Source organism: Macaca nemestrina, chromosome 17, assembly GCF_043159975.1.
Source record: "Macaca nemestrina isolate mMacNem1 chromosome 17, mMacNem.hap1, whole genome shotgun sequence".
NCBI classification, from domain to species: Eukaryota; Metazoa; Chordata; class Mammalia; order Primates; family Cercopithecidae; genus Macaca; species Macaca nemestrina.
Window position 1 is genome coordinate 41,568,730 of NC_092141.1, and position 18,059 is coordinate 41,586,788.

The 18,059-nt window shown below is 49.0% G+C and overlaps 1 protein-coding gene across 5 annotated transcripts; it reads left to right on the forward strand.

The window, feature by feature from the left end:
- Window positions 1-3,832: 3,832 nt before the first annotated feature.
- On the forward strand, window positions 3,833-9,904 carry LOC105485177 (sperm acrosome associated 3). Of its 5 annotated transcripts, none has more exons than XM_071082713.1 (6): window positions 3,851-3,990; window positions 4,938-5,124; window positions 7,404-7,709; window positions 8,841-8,999; window positions 9,473-9,551; window positions 9,740-9,904. In XM_071082713.1, exons 3-6 carry the CDS (start codon window positions 7,574-7,576, stop codon window positions 9,804-9,806), a joined length of 441 nt encoding a protein of 146 aa, XP_070938814.1. In that variant the 5' UTR covers window positions 3,851-3,990; window positions 4,938-5,124; window positions 7,404-7,573; the 3' UTR covers window positions 9,807-9,904. The 5 variants fall into 5 exon arrangements, with proteins under 5 accessions (XP_011745689.1, XP_070938817.1, XP_070938814.1 ...); XM_011747389.2 differs by lacking the exon at window positions 4,938-5,124 and adding an exon at window positions 7,175-7,236 and having other exon boundaries at window positions 3,854-3,990; XM_011747387.2 differs by lacking the exon at window positions 4,938-5,124 and having other exon boundaries at window positions 3,833-3,990.
- Window positions 9,905-18,059: the final 8,155 nt, after the last annotated feature.

Here is an 18,059-nt window from a genome sequence, read left to right on the forward strand (position 1 = left end):
GTTGGAGTGGCTGGGATGCAGGGCACCAAGTGCCAAGGCTGCACAAAGCAGCAGGGCCCTGGGCCTGGCCCATAAAATTATTTTTTCCTCCTAGGACTCCAGGCCTATGATGGGAGGAGCTGGCTTGAAGATTTCTAACATGCCTTGGAGACATTTTTCCCATTGTCTTGGCTACTAACATTTGGTTCCTGGTTACTTATGCAAATTTCTGTAGCCCATTTGAATTCTTCCCCAGAAAGTGAGTTTTTCTTTCCTACCCCATGGTCAGGCTGCAAATTTTCCAAACTTCATGCTCTGCTTCCCTTTTAAACATAAGTTCCAATTCTAAACCATCTCTTTGTGAATGCGTATAACTAAATGCTTTTAAGAGCACCCAGGTCACATCTTGAATGCTTGGCTGCTTAAAAAATTTCTTCTGCCAGACACCCTAAGTCATCTCTCTCAAGTTCAAAGTTCCACAGATCTCCAGGGTAGGTCAAAATGCCACCAGTCTCTTTGCTAAAGCATAGCAAGAGTGACCTTTGCTCCAGTTCCCAATAAGTTCCTCATCTCTATCTGTGACCACCTGAGCCTGGGCTTCATTGTCCATATCACTATCAGCAATGTGGCCAAAACCATTCAACAAATCTTTAGGAAGTTCCAAACTTTCCCACATCTTCCTGTCTTCTTCTGAGCCCTTCAACCTGTTCCAACCTCTGCCTGTTACTCAGTTCCAAAACTGCTTCCACATTTTCAAGTTATCTTTATAGCAGTGCCCCACTACATTGGTACCAATTTACTGTATTAGTCCATTTTCACACTGCTATAAAGAAATACCTGATACTGGGTAATTTATAAAGGAAAGAGGTTTAATTAACTCACAGTTCCACAAGGCTGGTGGGGGTGGCACAGGAAACTTACAATCATGGCAGAAGGGGAAGCAGGCACATTTTACACGGTGGCAGGTGAGAGAAGTGCAAGCAGTGGAAATGTCAGATGCTTAGAAAACCATTAGATCTCATGAGAACTCATTCATTATCATGAGACCAGCATGGGGGAAAACCTTCCATGATCCAATCTTCCTCCCTCACTTGACATGTGGGAATTACAGCTTCCTCCCTTGACACATGGGGATTGCAATTCAAGTTGAGATTTCAGTGGGGACACAGAGCCAAACAATATCACATGTTCACTGCAGCATTGTTCACAAAAGCCAAGAGGTGGAAACGTGTGTCCATCCACAGTGATACGGTTTGGATATGTGTCTCCTCCAAATCTCATGTTGAGTTGTGATCTCCAGTGTTGGAGGTGGGTCCTGTTAGGAGGTGTTTGGGTCATGGTGGTGGATCCCTCATAAATGGCTTGGTGCAGGCCTCGTGGTAATGAGTGAGCTCTCATTCTATTAGTTCATGCAAGAGCTGGTTGTTTAAAAGAACCTGGCATCTCCTCCCCTCTCTCTTGCTCCCTCTCCTGCCATGGGACATGCTTGCTCCCCCTTCACCTTCCATCATGAGTAAAACCTTCTTGAGGCCTCCCCAGAAGCCCAGCAGATGCTGGTACCATATTTCCTTTACAGCCTGCAGAACTGTGAGCCAAATAAACTTCTTTTCTTTATAAGTTCCCCAGCCTCAGATGTTCCTTTATAGCAATGCAAAATAAACTAACACACATAGATTAATGGATAAAGAAAATGTGATATACACACAAAGTGGAATAATAATCATGGGTAAAAAAGAAGAAAATTCTGACATATGCAACAATATGGATGGGCTTTGAGGACAATATGCAAAGTGAAATATGCCAGTTCCAGAAAAGGAAATAATTCTCCTTTTACCAGGTACCTAGAATAGTCAAACTCATAGAATCAAAGAGAGGAATGGTGGTCACCAGGGGCTGGCAGGAGGAGAAAACAGGGAGTTACTAATCAATGAGCGTAATGATCCAGTCAGGTGGCTGGGTGCAGTGGCTCACACCTGTAATCCCAGCACTTTAGGAGGCCGAGGAGGGTGGATCACCTGAGGTCAGGAGTTCGAGACCAGCCTGGCCAACATGGTGAAACCCTGTCTCTACTAAAAATACAAAAATTAGCCGGTGTGGTGGCATGCATCTGTAATCCCAGCTATTCGAGAGGCTGAGGCAGGAGAATCGCTTGAACTCAGGGGGCAGAGGTTGCAGTGAGCCGAGATCATGCCACTTCACTCCAGCCTTGGCAAAAGAGTGGAACTCCATCTCAAAAAAAAGAAAAAAAAAAAACCGGTCAGGCAAGACGAATGAGCTCAAGAGATCTGCTGTACAGCAGTGTCCTGTACAGTCAACAATAATGGATTGCACATTAAATATATGTTAAGAGGGCAGGTCTCCTGCTAAGTGTTCTTACCTCAGTAAAAAAAAAAAAAAAAAAAAAGAGGGAAAAAAAAAAAAGAAAAACACTGGTGCTGATGCTGGGGCAACCCTCAATTTTAACTTGGTTGTCCTGGGGTGGGGCCCAGGCAGATAGGGTGGACATGGTGCAACTAGACACATTCATGGCTGTGCTCTGCACTTAGTAGTAATTACTATTATTTATTGAGCACCTGGGGTACTAAGCATTTTATTGCTGTTTCATTGAGCCTTCCTAGTACCCTGTGAAGTTGGTATTGTCATCCCCACTTGAGAATCAAGGAAACAGAGAGTGAGTCCACTTTCTTTAGGTCATCCAGCTGGAAGTCACTACCGCCTGTGTTCAGCCCTGGTCAGCCTGACCCCAAAGCCTGTGCTCTAGCTCCTGTGCTGCACGGCCTCCAAGCCTGGGCCCCTGTGAGGCACAGACATAGGCACCTCATGCCCTTTCTTTCCACTTCTCTGCCCTTTAAGTTTTAGGGTCAGTAGTGTAACCTTTGCCCTGCACTTGTCCACAGTGTGGAGATGGCCATTCAGGTGGAGAAGGGAGTGGTTTGTAACTCAGCATTAAGGAAGAACTTTCTGGCACTCAAAGGAGCTCCATGGTGAGATGGGCAGCCTGGAAAAAGCAGTGGGCAACCACCACCATCCCTAGGTACCCACCACTATCCCTGGACACGCACCACCATCCCTCCACATCCACCACGATCCTTGGGCACACACCACCATCTCTGGGAATCTACTACTATCCTTGGGCACTTAACACCGTTCCTGCACACTGGGACCACCATCCTTGCACACTCACCTCTGTCTCTGGGCACCCACTGCCATCCCTGAACATCTACCACCATCCCTGGGCACCCACCAACACCATCCTGGCACATCCATCACCATCCCTGCACATTCACCACCATCCCTACACATCCACCACTGTCCCTGAACACCCACCATCCCTGTACATCCGTCACCATCCCTGGGCACCCACCATTGCCCATGTGCACCCACTACTATCCCTACACACCCCACGATCTCTTGGCACCTACTACTGTCCTTGCACACCGACCACTGTCCTTGCACACCTGCTACCATCCCTGGGCACCTACCACTGTCCCTGGTCACCCACCACCATCCCTGCATGTTCACCACTATCTCCAGACACCCACCACCATCCCTGCACATGCATCACCATCCCTGGTGTCCCCCACTATCCCTGGGAAATCATCTGAAAGATCTGTTGGGAGAGGAAGTGTCATCCTTCAATGTAGTGTGTGTGTGTGTGTGTGTGTGTGTGTGTGTGTGTGTGTGTGTGTTTGGGGGGGATGGGGTAGAGAGGTGCAAGGGGGCTGGGATTAGATACCCCTGCTCTGCACCTGGGCCATGAGTTGAAGGGCTCAGGCGGGCTAGTCAAAGCTCCAGGCGGAGCTGTTTGTGGAAGATGAGCTCACAGAGCTGGAGTTCTAGAAGGCCCTCGGTTGACCTGGAGCCTGCCTTCCCCATCGTTCTCTTAACACTGGGTGCCTGGGGCCCTGGCGAGGTTGTGGGGGGCATCCTGAACTGCAGCAGGGTTTTGGGCCACTGCTGCTGCTGCCATTGTCACCATGATCTCAGCTCTGTGGGGAGCACTCCTGATCAGTGAGCCCCCTTTCCCTTCTTCCTGGGGCTGTTAACAGGGCCCTGGTTTGGTCTGGCCAGAGAGAGGTGGAGTAAAACAAGGTGGTGGTTAGGATGGGGGTGTCCTGGCCTGGAAGACTGATCAGCTGAGAGAGAGAGAGACAGAGAGAGAAAAGAGAGAGAGAGAGAGAGAGAGAGAGAGAGAGAGAGAGAGAAACTCTGGAGCTGCTGTGAAATGGTCAGGATGGAATTGCTTTTAAGTCACTTTTCTACAAAAACAGTCCCTGTGTAGCAGACAATTTGGTTTCCTCCTTTACAACTTAGGGATATTAATCCCACTCCTTTCAATTGTTGAGAGGATTGGATGAGATTAAGTTAGAAAAGCTGTGGGAAAGGCCTGGCACGGTGCTCAAAGACTTGACAAACTCCACCAGGTTGGTCACTCCCCTCGCGGTGAGGAGAAGGACTTATGTCCCTGTGGCCACGCCTTCTGTGGACTTGAATTTCAGAAGCAGCCCCTGAGTGGCTACTCCATGCCAGCAACTCTGCAGATAAATAAAACCGGCTGCCGTTCTTCAGAAGTTAACTTCGTGGTGGGAAAGACTGACATCTATTCCAGCCTGGTGTGACAGAGGAGGTGGAAGATGGGGTGTGTGAGAGTGTGGGGGGCGGTGGCCTGCCAGGAGACTCTCACTGGGGAAACCCCCTCTGATGAGACCCTTCAAGTATGAGTCAGAGTTAACCGTGTAGAGGAAAGGAGAAGGTGAATGTTCTAGACAGCAAGGTCATTGTGAGAGAACAATTGCTGGAACATAATGTATGAGTGAGGGAGTGGGCCGCAGGGCTGGGCCGTGAAGGGTCGTGAAGGGCGGCGTGGACCTTGAAGGGGCAGTAACAGTGGGAGTCATCCAAGGTGTCACAGGGTTGGGCTTTTCATGTAACAAATTTGTTCTAATGGACATGTATAGAATAGCTTGGAAGAGTCGTCAAGACATGGTACAAGAAGACCATGAAGGAACCCAGTGTGATCCTAGGAAAGGACGGTGCTCTGACAGGGAAGGTGGAATCCACAGGACATTGGGACTGGTTGGCTGGGACTGGGTGAAAGATGTCATGGGGAAGGAGTGAAGAATGACATCCATATTTCTGGTTTGGGTAAGTGGGTGGCCCGTCATGTTTTAAAGCACATAAGGGAAGTTGTAAGGCAGAAGCAGGCAGTGATGGGAACAGTGGTTCTGTTCAGATGTGCTGAGTTTGAGGTGCCTGCAGGAATTCAAGTGGACGTGTCCAGCCAGTAGTTGCCTGTGAGGTCTTGGGGAAGATGCCACAGGGGTCGCCAGCCTGCAGGCAGTGGCTGACAGCAGGGCTGCCCAGAGGGTTTCCTCAAAGTGGAAGAGAAGAGGGCTCAAGGCAGGAAGGCCTGGAACACATATCAGTGGTTATGGCCTGGGCAGAAGTGGATTCCACAGAGTTATGATAAAGAGGAGAGTCAGCCAGAGAGGGAGGAGGAAACCTGGGAGAGGGGAGCATCGTGGAAACCAGGAGAGGCAAGCCTTTCAACAGGGGGTGGTGAACAGCATGAGTGCGGCTGAGAGCTCCCATAAGACAGAACCGACGGGGCCTCCTAGGACCTGCAGAGGAGTTTCAGCGTGTGGTGGTGGCAGGGAGGGCAATTCACCAGGTTGGAAAACAAATGCGAGGGGAGAAAGTGGTAATTTTCCCCAGGAGTTTGGGTGAGAGGAGGGGGAAAGACAGGGGAGTACCAGTCAGCATGAGACTTGAGGGAAAGCATTTAGAAGCTGGAGACTGAGCAAGTCTCTAGGAGCAGGGGAAGGAGGAGCAGGAGGGGAACGGTGCTGGCGCACTGGGAGAGGAGGGACAATGAATGGAGCAAGACTTGGAGACGGGAAGGACAAATCTAGAGCTTGGAGGGAAGGAAGGTGGGCTTGCATGGGGGTGGAAGCCCCGCACCCAAACAATGATGGGGTGCAGATGAGGGCGAGGAGGCTACTGATGAGTTTGCAAGTAAGTGAGGCTAAGGCAGAAAGAGGAAGAAATTCCACAAGTGAGCACCTTGCTTTTCTTAGTGCATCGGGAGACAAGATCATGTTCTGGGAGCCAAGGGGTGGGACAGTATGGTGTGCTCAAGGACTATACCGAGGATTTTCATTTCCTGTGAGGGAAACGGGAGAGAGAAATCTGAGCAGAGACAAGCGCGTGTACCAGTGCTAGTTGTAGTTCATAACAGAAACAACAATTCACTTATTTTTAGTGCCAAGAGCTAAGCTGTGCCCACGCCTTTTCTCATTTATTCTTCCAACAATCGTATGAGGCAGGTGTTACTCACGTCCTCATTTTATAGAGGAGGAAACAAGGCCCAGGGAGGGCCCAAAGTCAGAGATGGAGCAAGAAGCAGAGGGGGGCTTCCAACCCCAGCCTTGCTGCAAAGCCACGCCCTCAACCACTGTCATCCTCGGTGGCATTCAAAGTCCCGTGGAGGTTGGAGACCAGGGACACCCATTGGCACAAACAAGAGTTTGTGCAACTCTTTCACTTTTTGACTCTGTGAAGGCGGAGAGCAGGTGTGGAGGTGCAGAGCTCAAGACAGGCATGGGAAGGCTTGTCAGAGGTGGTGGGCAGTGGGAGAGGAGCTCACAGAGGTGGGAAATGCGGGTGAGGACGAGAAGCAGGGATGACAGGGCAGGGGAGGGACTGATTGAGACACAGTGGAGCCAGAGGGGACTAGGTCTGGGGAGATGAAGGAGCCCTGAGGCTGTGACACCCAGATGCTAATGTCCTCCATGATTTGGGGGACTGGCCACACACCGCCAGCGATGAGAGGGCACGGAGGTCAAACCAGACAGGCAGGCTGGCCTTCCAGGGAGAAGGGCTTTTTGCAGGTTGTGGTTTAGAAGGGGTGGTGGGGGTGGAGGAGACTCTCGGGACATCTTGGGGCCTTGTGTGTGGAGAAAGAACAGCTTCCCCTTGCGCGGGCTATAGGGGAGCAGTGTTCTGGGGGAGACCTTGTTTCAGTTAAGATCTGGAGATGGAGGGTCAGTGCCAGAAGGGCTGTCCCTTGACAACTGGGCTGAGGGGCCCGTGAACATGGTATGACACCGCCTGGCCATCCTCTCCGGGAGCATCTGCTCAGCGGGGCTTTGGATTTATAGAACTTTGTCTCCATCCAAACTTTTCCCCTTCCTAGTTGTAAACTCTTGCGCCTCAGGACTAAATAATGTGTATCGTGTAATATGGAGCTCACAATAGGTCAGTTTTCTTCCCAGTTCGGACTAGGGTGGTTTGAAGCAGGATGGGGAAGAAGAAGGGCTGGCCTCGGGGGCAGGGCTGATGCTGATCAGGGATGCAAGGGGGCTGATTCCTGCTGCCGGAGCCTGGCCTTCTGCCCACCCCTTCTCTCCTCTCCCCTTTCCCAGGGGTACACTCAAGCCCCGTTTCTTCTCCTTCTGTGAGTGGACCGCCGAGGCTGGTGAGCTGTGGGTCATCCCAAAGCTCAGCTCTGAGCCAGAGTGGTGGCTCCACCTCTACCACCGGCACAGAAGCCAGGAGCAGGGCTCTCGGAAGGCGGTGGTGCCCAGCTGCGATCATGTTGTTGGCCCTGGTCTCTCTGCTCAGCTGCCTGCTACCCTCCAGTGAGGCCAAGGTCTACAGTCGCTGTGAACTGGCCAGAGTGCTACAGGACTTCGGGCTGGACGGATACCGGGGATACAGCCTGGCTGACTGTGAGAACCCTTCTCCCTGGCTGGCCCTGGCTTCCCCACACCTCTCTCCCTCCTTCCCTCCCTCTTTCCTTCTCATTCAAGGGCTGTGGCTTCGGGAGCTTTTAGAGCCCTTCTGTAAACCGAAGAAGATTTGAGATGGCAGGTAGAGAAAAGCCGGCACTGAGTTAAACATGCAGTAGGCAGGCAGCAGGCAACCAAATTGGACTCACTCCTTCCTTTTCCCCTGCTGCTAAAGTCAGGGTCAAAGGAAACAAGCAGCTCAGTCCCCTAAACTTAACCGTGGCCACTAGCATTAGACATTCCTTCTGAAATTAGAAAAGAAAAACAACAGAGCAGTCATGCCAAACTTTTCCAGCTGGTGGCAGTTTTAGATGGCCACGCGGGAAGGGAAGTCACACCGGGGCTCATCTTTCCAACAGGTCCAGCGCCCTCTATAGATTCCACCTGGGTCTTCCTAATCTTGTCACTAAAGATTTAGCGCTTGTAGGCTGGGCGTGGTGGCTCAGGCCTGTAATCCCAGCACTTTGGGAAGCTGAGGCAGGTGGATCACCTGAGGTCAGGAGTTCGAGATCAACCAGGCCGACATGGCGAAACCCCGCCTCTACTAAAAATACAAAAATTAGCTGGGCATGGTGGCAGGTATCTATAATCCCAGCTACTTGGGACACCGAGACAGGAGAATTCCTTGAACTCAGGAGGCAGAAGTTGCAGTGAGCTGAGATCATGCCACTACACTGCAGCCTGGGCAACAGAGTGAGACTCCGTCTCAAAAAAAAAAAAAAAAAAAAAAAAGAGTTAGCACTTGTAGATTAATTCAACAAATTTACTGGGCCCTACTACATGCTGAACAATGAGAAAGTGGGAAGATTGCTGGGCTAAAAGTCAAGAGGCCTGAGGTCAGCCCCGACCACTGCTATTTGGTAGCTGATGGGAGCCTGTGTGAGTCACTGTGCACCTCTAAGCCTCGATTGATTAATTCATTTGCAAAGCAGGTGGGAAGGCACCTTCCCCAATCACCTTGATCAGGCAGGTGAGGCTGGGTGGAACCAGCGTGGGACCTGTGCAGTGAGTACCCTGGCCTGGGGTAGCCGTAACTGTCTGACCTCCAGGCCTGTGCTCTGCCCTATGCAGGGGTCTGCCTTGCTTATTTCACAAGCGGTTTCAACACAGCTGCTGTGGACCACGAGGCTGATGGGAGCACCAACAACGGAATCTTCCAGATCAGCAGCCGGAGGTGGTGCAGAAACCTCACTCCCAACGCCCCCAACATGTGCGGGATGTACTGCTCAGGTAGCTGAGCCTGGGCCCAGGGCTGGCAGGAGTCAGGCCCTGCATTAGCTTTTGTTTCCTTCCCAGTTTAGTTTGCTACCTGCATCTCTGAGTGAGGGTTCCCCCACATCTGGCTGGGCCCACGGAGGAGAGGGAGATGGGACAAGGGATGAGGGTAGGTCTTCCATCAGTCTGAACTGGGGTCCCAGACAGGAGACTGCCTTAGAGCTATAGGAATGGAGGGAGGATTGTTTCTGATGGAGCGGGAGAAGGATAGGGTGGAACCTGTGCTTCCAGAGTGGTTGAGACAGGCCTGGATTTAGGGGAGTGGAGTGTGTGTGTGTGTATGTATATACATATAGAGAGAGACAGATACACACACACATACACACACACACACACACACACACACACACACACACACACACACACACACACACACACACTCTGGATGTCTCCTGCTCCCTCATTGTGTTTCTCTGCCTATCACCCAGATTTGTTGAATCCTAATCTCAAGGATACCGTTATCTGTGCCATGAAGATCACCCAAGAGCCTCAGGGTCTGGGTTACTGGTAAGTAACTTGGGCGGCAGCCCTGCCGCAGTGGTTTGGTTAGAACTGGTGGGCGGCAGCAGGGAACAAACCCCTTTCCTTCCTCACTTCTGGTTTAGAGCCCACACTCTCCTTCCTGTTCTTCTCTGGGTAGTGACTGGCAACTGCAGCTGATGTGATCTCTCCTCTTCCTTGTTCTCCATCCTCAGGGAGGCCTGGAGGCATCACTGCCAGGGCAAAGACCTCACTGACTGGGTGGATGGCTGTGACTTCTAGGATGGACGGAACCACACACAGCAGGTTGGGAATGTGGTTTGGTTCCTGACCCAGGCTTGGGAAGACAAGCCAGCAAATAAAGGATGGTTGAACGTGAATGTGGCTCTCAGCTCTCAGTGTGTCTGCAGGTGCCGTGTCAGAGCCAGAGCACCTCCATGTTCCCTCACCTCACCTGTCCACCTGGGCTGTAGTTCAAGTGGACTCCAGAAAGTCCAGCACCAGAGGCTTACCTCCATTTCTGGTGGCCTCAGGGCAGGTATTGGGGGGGGGCACCAGTGCATTTTTTGTCCACCACACCTGGCCGAGTTTGGGTCTAGGGTGGCCAGATTTAACAAAACAAATACATAACAAACAACAAAAACAGGATGCCCCGGTTTAATTTGAACTTTGGTTATACAACAAATAATTTTAAGCATGTCCAAAATATTGCATGGGAACATATTTATATTAAAACTATTTGACGTTTATCCAGAATTTAAACTTAACTGGGTGTCCTGTGTTTTACGTGGCAACCCTAGCTGGATCTAGGGCTGTGCACCTCTGGCTTGATTGGGAAGGTCCTTGGGACACTTATTTTCTGCAGCTTTGGTTGCAGATGGTGGTCACCGTGCTTTGGCCCTCTAGCTGTGACTACTAACACACACCCCTCCCGCCCCAGGGGTGCTGCTTTGTCGCGGGAGAGGAATGACCACTCGGCGCTGCAGCTGTCACTTTGCTCTCTAGTGCCCTCTCGTGGCGAAAGATTCAAGTGCCGCTGATAGAGACGGTGCACTCACTTTGCCCACCACTGCTAGGGGGTTGAAGGATGGGGTGGGAGTGACCATGGCTTTCAATCCGCACAGTGCAGCCCTCTGCCTTAGTCAGCACACGGGAAGCCCAGAAAAAGACAGCGCGGTCCCCTGCTAATCTGGAACGACTGCCTCTAAAGGAGGAAGGTGGGTGGGGTCTCAGGATCATGGTGGATGTGGTGGCAAAAGCAGCAGTTGCAGGGACAGGGTGATGTGTGAGAAGCCTGAACCCTGAATTCAGATTGTAGATTCTTATGAAAAGGCTCCAAAGAAACCTGCAAGTACTGAACTGTTGGTTGAGGCATGGCTGGTGACTGTTAAGGAGAGGAGGGGACGACAATGTTGCCCCCCACCATCCTCCTCCACCTAATTCAGGCACCCTGAATGCCCCAGGGTCAGCAAACACCAGAAGGGTGTGGAATGTCCACAATTATCAAGGCAGGCCACTTTCCTTCCCCTGTTGGTCTGGTCAAGGTGATGATGAAACTTGAGAGCGACTCATGCAAGGAGACAGAGTGGTGAAGAACCCTGCTGGAAGTAGGGGCGTCAGTGACTAATGGAGCTATTAAATCATAAATAGGGAGAAGCTGCTGTCTTTTTAACATTAAGGCAAACACGATGTGCCTACCATGTGCCATGCATCATCTAATCTAGACCCTAGAACAATAGCTATGATGCAGGTACTATTATGACCACCATTCCATAGACAAGGGGAAGCAGAGGCTCAGAGAAGATAAATTTGCACCCGGCTCAGTGTGAGTCCACAGGTCATGCTCACTCACTGTGCTTTGCTGAGGGGTTGCTGTTATGATCATCTGGCCAGGGACCCACGACCCATCCATTTTTCTTTTTTTAAAATTTATTTTTATTTTTTGCAAGACAAATTAAAAATTTTATTTATTTTTATTCGTACAACTTACAGGGTACCTATGCGATTCTGTTACACATATAGATTGCATAGTGGTCAAAACAGGGCTTTTAAAGTATCCTTCATCTGAATAATGTACACTGTCCCCATTAAGTAATTTTTCATTGTCCACCCCCCTCATACCCTGCATTGTTCTGAATCTCCATTGTCTATTATTCCAGTCCTTTCTTTTGAGATGGAGTCTCACTCTGTCGCCCAAGCTGGAGTGCAGTGGTGTGATCTCAGCTCACTGCAACCTCTGCCTCCCAGGCTCAAGTGATTCTCGTGCCTCAGCCTCCTGAGTACAGGCGCCCGCCACCGCACCTGGCTAATTTTTGTATTTTTAGTAGAGATGGGATTTCACCATGTTGACCAGGCTGGTCTCGAACTCCTGACCTCATGTAATCTGCCCACCTTGGCCTCCCAAAGTGCTGAGATTATAGGCATGAGCTACTGTGCCTAGCCCCTATTATTCCACTCTTTATGTCCATGTGTACACATTTTTTCACACCCACTTAGGAGTGAGAACATGTGACATTTGACTTTCTAGGCCTGGCATTTTTTACTTAAGATAATGACCTGCAATTCCAACCATGTTGCTGCAAAAGACATGATTTCATTCTTTTTTTAGGACTGAATAGTATTCCATTGTGTATATGTAGCGAATTCTCTTTTTCCATTCATCCATTACACTTAGGTTGGTTCCATATCTTTGCTGTTGTGAATAGTGTTTTGATAAACATATGAATGCAGGTGTCTTTTTGACGTAATGGCTTCTTTTTCTCTGGGTAGATAGATACCCATTAGAAGGATTGCTAAACTGAATGGTAGTTCTACTTTTAGTTCTGTGAGAAATCGTCATACTATTTTCCACAGATGTTGTGCTAATTTACACCCCCACTAACAGTATATAAGAGTTCCCTTTTTTCTGCATCATCACCAACATTTGTTGTTTATCGCCTTTTTAATAAAAGACATTCTGATTGGGGTGAGATGATATTTCATTGTGGTTTTAATTTGCATTTCTCTATGATCAGTGATGTTGAACATTTTTTCGTATAACTGTTGACTATATGTCTTCTTTAAAAAAGTCTGTTTATGGTCCTTTGCCCATTTTTTTGGGGAAAGGGTCTTGCTCTGTTGCCCAGGCTGGAGTGCAGTGGTTTGATCATGGCTTATGGCAGCCTTGACTTCCTGGGCTCGAGCCATCCTCCACCTCAGCCTCCCGAGTAGCTGAGACTACAGGCATGCACCACCACACCTAGCTAATTTTTGATTTTTTATAGAGACAATGTCTCACTATTTTGCCAAGGCTGGTCTCGAACTCTGGGACTCAAGCAATCCTCCCACCTTGACCTCTCAAAGTGCTGGGATTTTAGGCATGAGCCACCATACCTGGCTTGCCCACTTTTTAATAGGATTGTTTCTGGTTTTGTTTTTTGTTTTTGAGTTGTTCGAGTTCTTTGTATATGCTAGGTATTAGTCCCCTGTTGAATGAATAGTTTGCAAATATTTTCTGCCATTCTACAAGTTGTTTATTCTGTTGATTATTTCTTTTCCTGTGCAGAAGCTTTTTAGTTCAAGTCCCATTTGTCTATTTTTTGTTTTGTTGCCTGTGTTTTTGAGGTCTTAGTCATAAATTCTTTACCTAGACAATGTTCAGAATGTTCAGGAGAGTTCTCTCTAGGTTTCCTTCTAGTGTTTTTATAGTTTTGGGTCTTACGTTTAAGTCTTTAATCCATCTTGAATCGATTTTTGTATATGATGAGAGGCAGGGGTCGTTTCATTCTTCTGCATATGGCAACCCAGTTTTCCTAGCACCATTTATTGAAAGAGGTGTCCTTTCCCCAATGTATGTTCTTGTCAGCTTTGTCAAAAATCATTGGCTGTAAATATGTGGCTTTATTTCTGAGTTCTCTACCCTGTTCCACTGATCTATGAGTCTGTTTTTATACCAGTACCATGCTGTTTCGGCTACTATAGCCTTGTAATATAATTTGAAATCAGATAATGTGATGCCTCCAGCTTTGTTCTTTTTGCTTAGGATTGCTTTGGCTATTTGGGCCTTTTTTGGTTTCATACAAATTTTAGGATTTTTTTTCTAAAAATTTTTTTCTAAAAATTCTCTGGAAAATGATATTGGTATTTTGATAGGGATTGCATTGAACCTATAGATTGCTTTGGGAAGTATGGTTGTTTTCATGGTGTGAATTCTTCCAATCCATGGTCCGACCCATCCATCTTTGAAGGATTCGTGCCTCTACTTCCACTTCAGACTTCTGTTGCCTGCCTGGCCTGGTTGCTTCACTGGGTCCCATTCAGTTTGTCTGGGAGAGGATCCCAAGAGTAGGTGTACTGAAGCTCTTGGAACCAAAGAGAACATTTAACAATGTTAAAGGATTTGGGGGCTGTGAGCAGCAGTGATGGCCATAGTCTCTTCAAGATGGGAGTGGACTAGGATCGGGCCCGGACAAGGGACCCTGAAGGCCTGGGCTGGGTGGTTGACCAGGAGCAGGTAAAGGAGGAGATGGAGAAGGAGTATTTTGGGAAGAGGGCCCTGATCAAAGCCAGGGAGGCCTCCCCTGTGATGAGCGCTACAGAGTGTGCAGGCCCATCTGAATGTAGAGGCCAGGCAACCTCTATGTTCAGAGCTCAGCTCCTGAGAGACATGCTCAGGTTGGTGAGAGTAACCAGGCCGTGTCCTGGTGTCTCTCTCCTTCCACGTCACTCACCCCACTTACCATGGGCCATTAAGTCCTGCCTCTTTTACTTTCTTTATATCTCTAGAAACTCTCCCTCCTTTCTATCCACATGCAGCTGCTTTAAATCAAGTCTTCATCACCTCTTCCCAAGGACAATTGCAATGGCTTCCTAAGAGTGTTCATGTCTCTAACCTTGGTCCTTGTCACTCTACCTCCTCCCTCAGAGTGAGCTTTCTATCTTGTTTCTGCCTTGCATCCTAGGCTCAATAGCTTTTCTTATCTTTGGGTTAAAGTTCAAGTTCCTTGGCTTGGTATACAAGGTCTTTCATGACCAAGACTCAGCTGATCGCTACAGATTCAACTCTCACCTGTTTGGAAACTTTTGCTGTAGCTGCTTTGTGTCCTTGGCGGTTAGTCTCCTGAGAGTAGCATGCTGCTTCACGCCTTTCATCATCACCGACCACTCTTCTCCCATTCATTACACTCTGTCCCTTGATTGCAACAAGTTGTTTGCACCACAGGGTCTCTGTACCTGCTCTTTTGTCTTCCTGGAATTTTATTTCCTCATATCTTTGTTTTGATTTTTTGAGACAGGGTCTCGCTCTGTTGCCCAGGCTGGAGTACAGTGGTGCGATCATAGCTCACAGCAGCCTCCTGAGTAGCTGGGACTACAGGTGGACACCACCACGCCCAACTAATATTTTGAGATTTTTGTGGAGATGCATTTCCTCTCCTTTGGGTGACACTCTCTTTTTCTTCCATCAGGTCTTGTATCAGTTTCACCTCCTCGGAGTGACTTCTCTGACTGCGGTAGCTGAAGGAGTGTTTTCTCTCTTTGTCACTGTCTTAGCACTACAGCATGCTCCACTATCTGAAATTATTCCATGTACCTCTGAATTTATGTATATCCCCTTTTCACTTGCCTATGCTAGACTGTAAGCACCATGGGGGCAGAAAATTTGTTTGTTCCTTATATGTCTAGCACCTAGAATAGTGCCTGGCACATTATACTCAATAAAACAAATGAACCTGTTGAATGCATGATTGATGCATGAATGAATGAATGGTAGGCACTCAGCTAGTGTTTGCAGAATCAGTGAGTGAATGGGGCTTGATACCCTCTAATATGCAACAGTTGATTCAATGACATTACTTAAGCACTACCTATGTGCCAGACCCTAGGCATCCCTTCAGATGGACCCACTGCCACCCCCTGCCCCGTGCCCCTGGGGATCCCTCTCTTGGGGAGACTCTCTATCCCTCAGCCAGGTAACTACCCTGGCTGCTTCTCCTTGTCCATATTTGATGTAGAGGGAGCTCAGCATGGTTTGGGCAGTTTGGGCAGAGGTGGAGCAATGGGGTTTTTTCCTTTTTCCTAGCCACCTGGCCTTGGAAAAGTCACTCCACCTCTCAGAGCTCAGTGTTCCTCATGGGCAAGAAGAGCAAATGAAGGCCACCTTGGAATATTGTATCAGTTGCACCTACAATCTCTCATTGTAATCTATAATATAGAGCAGTGAAGTGCCCAGCATAGTGCCTGGCACAAAGTGGGGCTTCAGAAATGCTGGCTCTTCTGGTTTTCCTAAGCTCTGGGGGTAGCAAGTTTCCAACCTACCAGGGGAGGAATGGGTGGGAACAGGACATGCCTGCCCCAGTGACCAGGCTTCCTTAGGAGACCTGTACTGTGTCCTTCTCACTGTTTGTTAAGAAGAGAAAGAGAAAGGGGAAGGTGTGAGAAGGAGGAGGAGGAGAAGGGGAATGGTTTGGGAAAAGTGGTAGAGAGTCTTATGGAAAGTAGGGGAGAGTTCCATGAATTTTTGTTGCTTTTGGTAAGTCGCCCCCTTCTTGGATTAGTTTGGCTCCAGGAGACAGATTTAAAATGGGCTTTTCTATATCTTTCATGCTAAGGGTGGACTGAATGTTCCTGGGAATGACTGGTTTGCCAAGGTGCTGTCCCTTCTCTACCTGTAGGTACAGGTGAGGGCGGCAGAGGCCCTGGCAGCTGAAGGAGGCTTTGCAGGGTACTCTTTATTGTGTGGTCCATGCCCTCACTGGGTATGACTGTTTTTCTGCATTCTGAGCACTGACCGGAAGCTTCTAGGGTAGGGGGACTGTGGGAGGTGGGCCAGTCGGAGGGCGCCCAGAATTTCCTGGACCCCATCACCTCTGTGCCTATGGCAGACATTGCAAACTGACTACAAGCCTTTATCTTTACTGAGCTGGCGTGTGGCCAGGAATCTTTCTTTTCTTTTCTTTCTTTCTTTCTTTTTTTTTGTTTGAGACGGAGTCTCACTCTGTTGACCAGGCTGGAGTGCAGTGGCATGATCCCGGCTCACTACAACCTCTGTCTCCCGGGTTCAAGTGATTCTCCCACATCAGCCTCCCAAGTAGCTGGGACTACAGGTGCGCACCACCATGCCTGGCTAATTTTTGTATTTTTTAGTAGAGACAGGGTTTCATCATGTTGGCCAGGCTGGTCTTGAACTCAAGTGATCTGCCTACCTTGGCCTCCCAAAGTGCTGGAATTACAGGCGTGAGCCACCACGCCCAGCCGAGGAATCTTTCTTGACAGTTCAATGGCAGTCACACTCTAAGGAATTGGCATGTAGAATGGGACCTCTTTATCATCTCTGACCTGCCCTATGTTGGCCATCACAGCAGCACGGCATCCAGAGGAGATTGACGTGGTCATCCCCATTTTTAGGAGGAAACTGAGCCTCAGAGACGTTCTAGAGCTTGCCCAAGGTAGCACAGTTGGTGGAGCTGGGACTTGGATGGGGCTGCCAGATTGCCAAGGCCATGCTCCATCCTCAGCCATTCCAGCTGCCATGGCTGGACTAGCACTTGGACTCTCAGCAGGCTGCCCCCTGGAGTGGGAAGGCACAGTTGAGGGGTGGGGGGCAGTGGAGAGATAGCCCACCTATCCACAGCAGATCCATCATTCTCCAAGCCCTCCAGCTTCTCTTCTGCCTCCAAGCCTCTGCCCAGGTATCTACTCTGCAAACTAGCCTGCCTGGCAACTTCTACCCATCTCTCAAGGTTTCAGTCAAAACCGGCTCCGACTCAGCCAGCCAGACCCAGGTGCTTCTGCTGCAATGAGCACACTGTGCCCTGGGTACCTTTGTAGCTCTTGCTGCTCAAGACTTTCTCTCTCTTTCTCTTTCTTTCTTTCTTTCTCTCTCTCTCTCTCTTTCTTTCTTTCTTTCTTTCTTTCTTTCTTTCTTTCTTTCTTTCTTTCTTTCTTTCTTTCTTTCTTCTTTCTTTTCTTTCTTTTTTCTTTCTCATTCTTTTCTCTTTCTTCTTTTCTTTCTTTTTTCTTTCTCATTCTTTTCTTTCTTCTTTTCTTTCTTTTCCTTTCTTTTTTCTTTCTCATTCTTTCTTTTCTCCCTCCCCTCCCCTCCCCTCCCCTCCCCTCCCCTCCCCTCCCCTCCCCTCCCCTTCCTTTCCCTTCCCTTCTTTTTGACAGAGTCTCTCTCTGTCACCAGGCTGGAGTGCAGTGATGTGATCTTGGCTCACTGCAAGCTTTTCCTCCTAGGTTCAAGCAATTCTCCTACCTCAGCCTTCCGAGTACCTGGGACTACAGGCATGCGCCACCATGCCCAGCTAATTTTTTTATTTTTAGTAGAGACGGGGTTTCACCATATTGGTCAGGATGGTCTCGATCTCTTGACCTTGTGATCTGCCCACCTTGGCCTCCCAAAGTGCTGGGATTACAGGCATGGGCCACTGTACTGCTCAGGTGTTACTGTACATGCCTATTGCCCACCTCTGCCCACCTAGACTGTGTCTTCTTGATACATGAATTCCCAGTACTCCTAGCCCAGTGCCTGGCACATAGTGAGCACACAGAAAATGC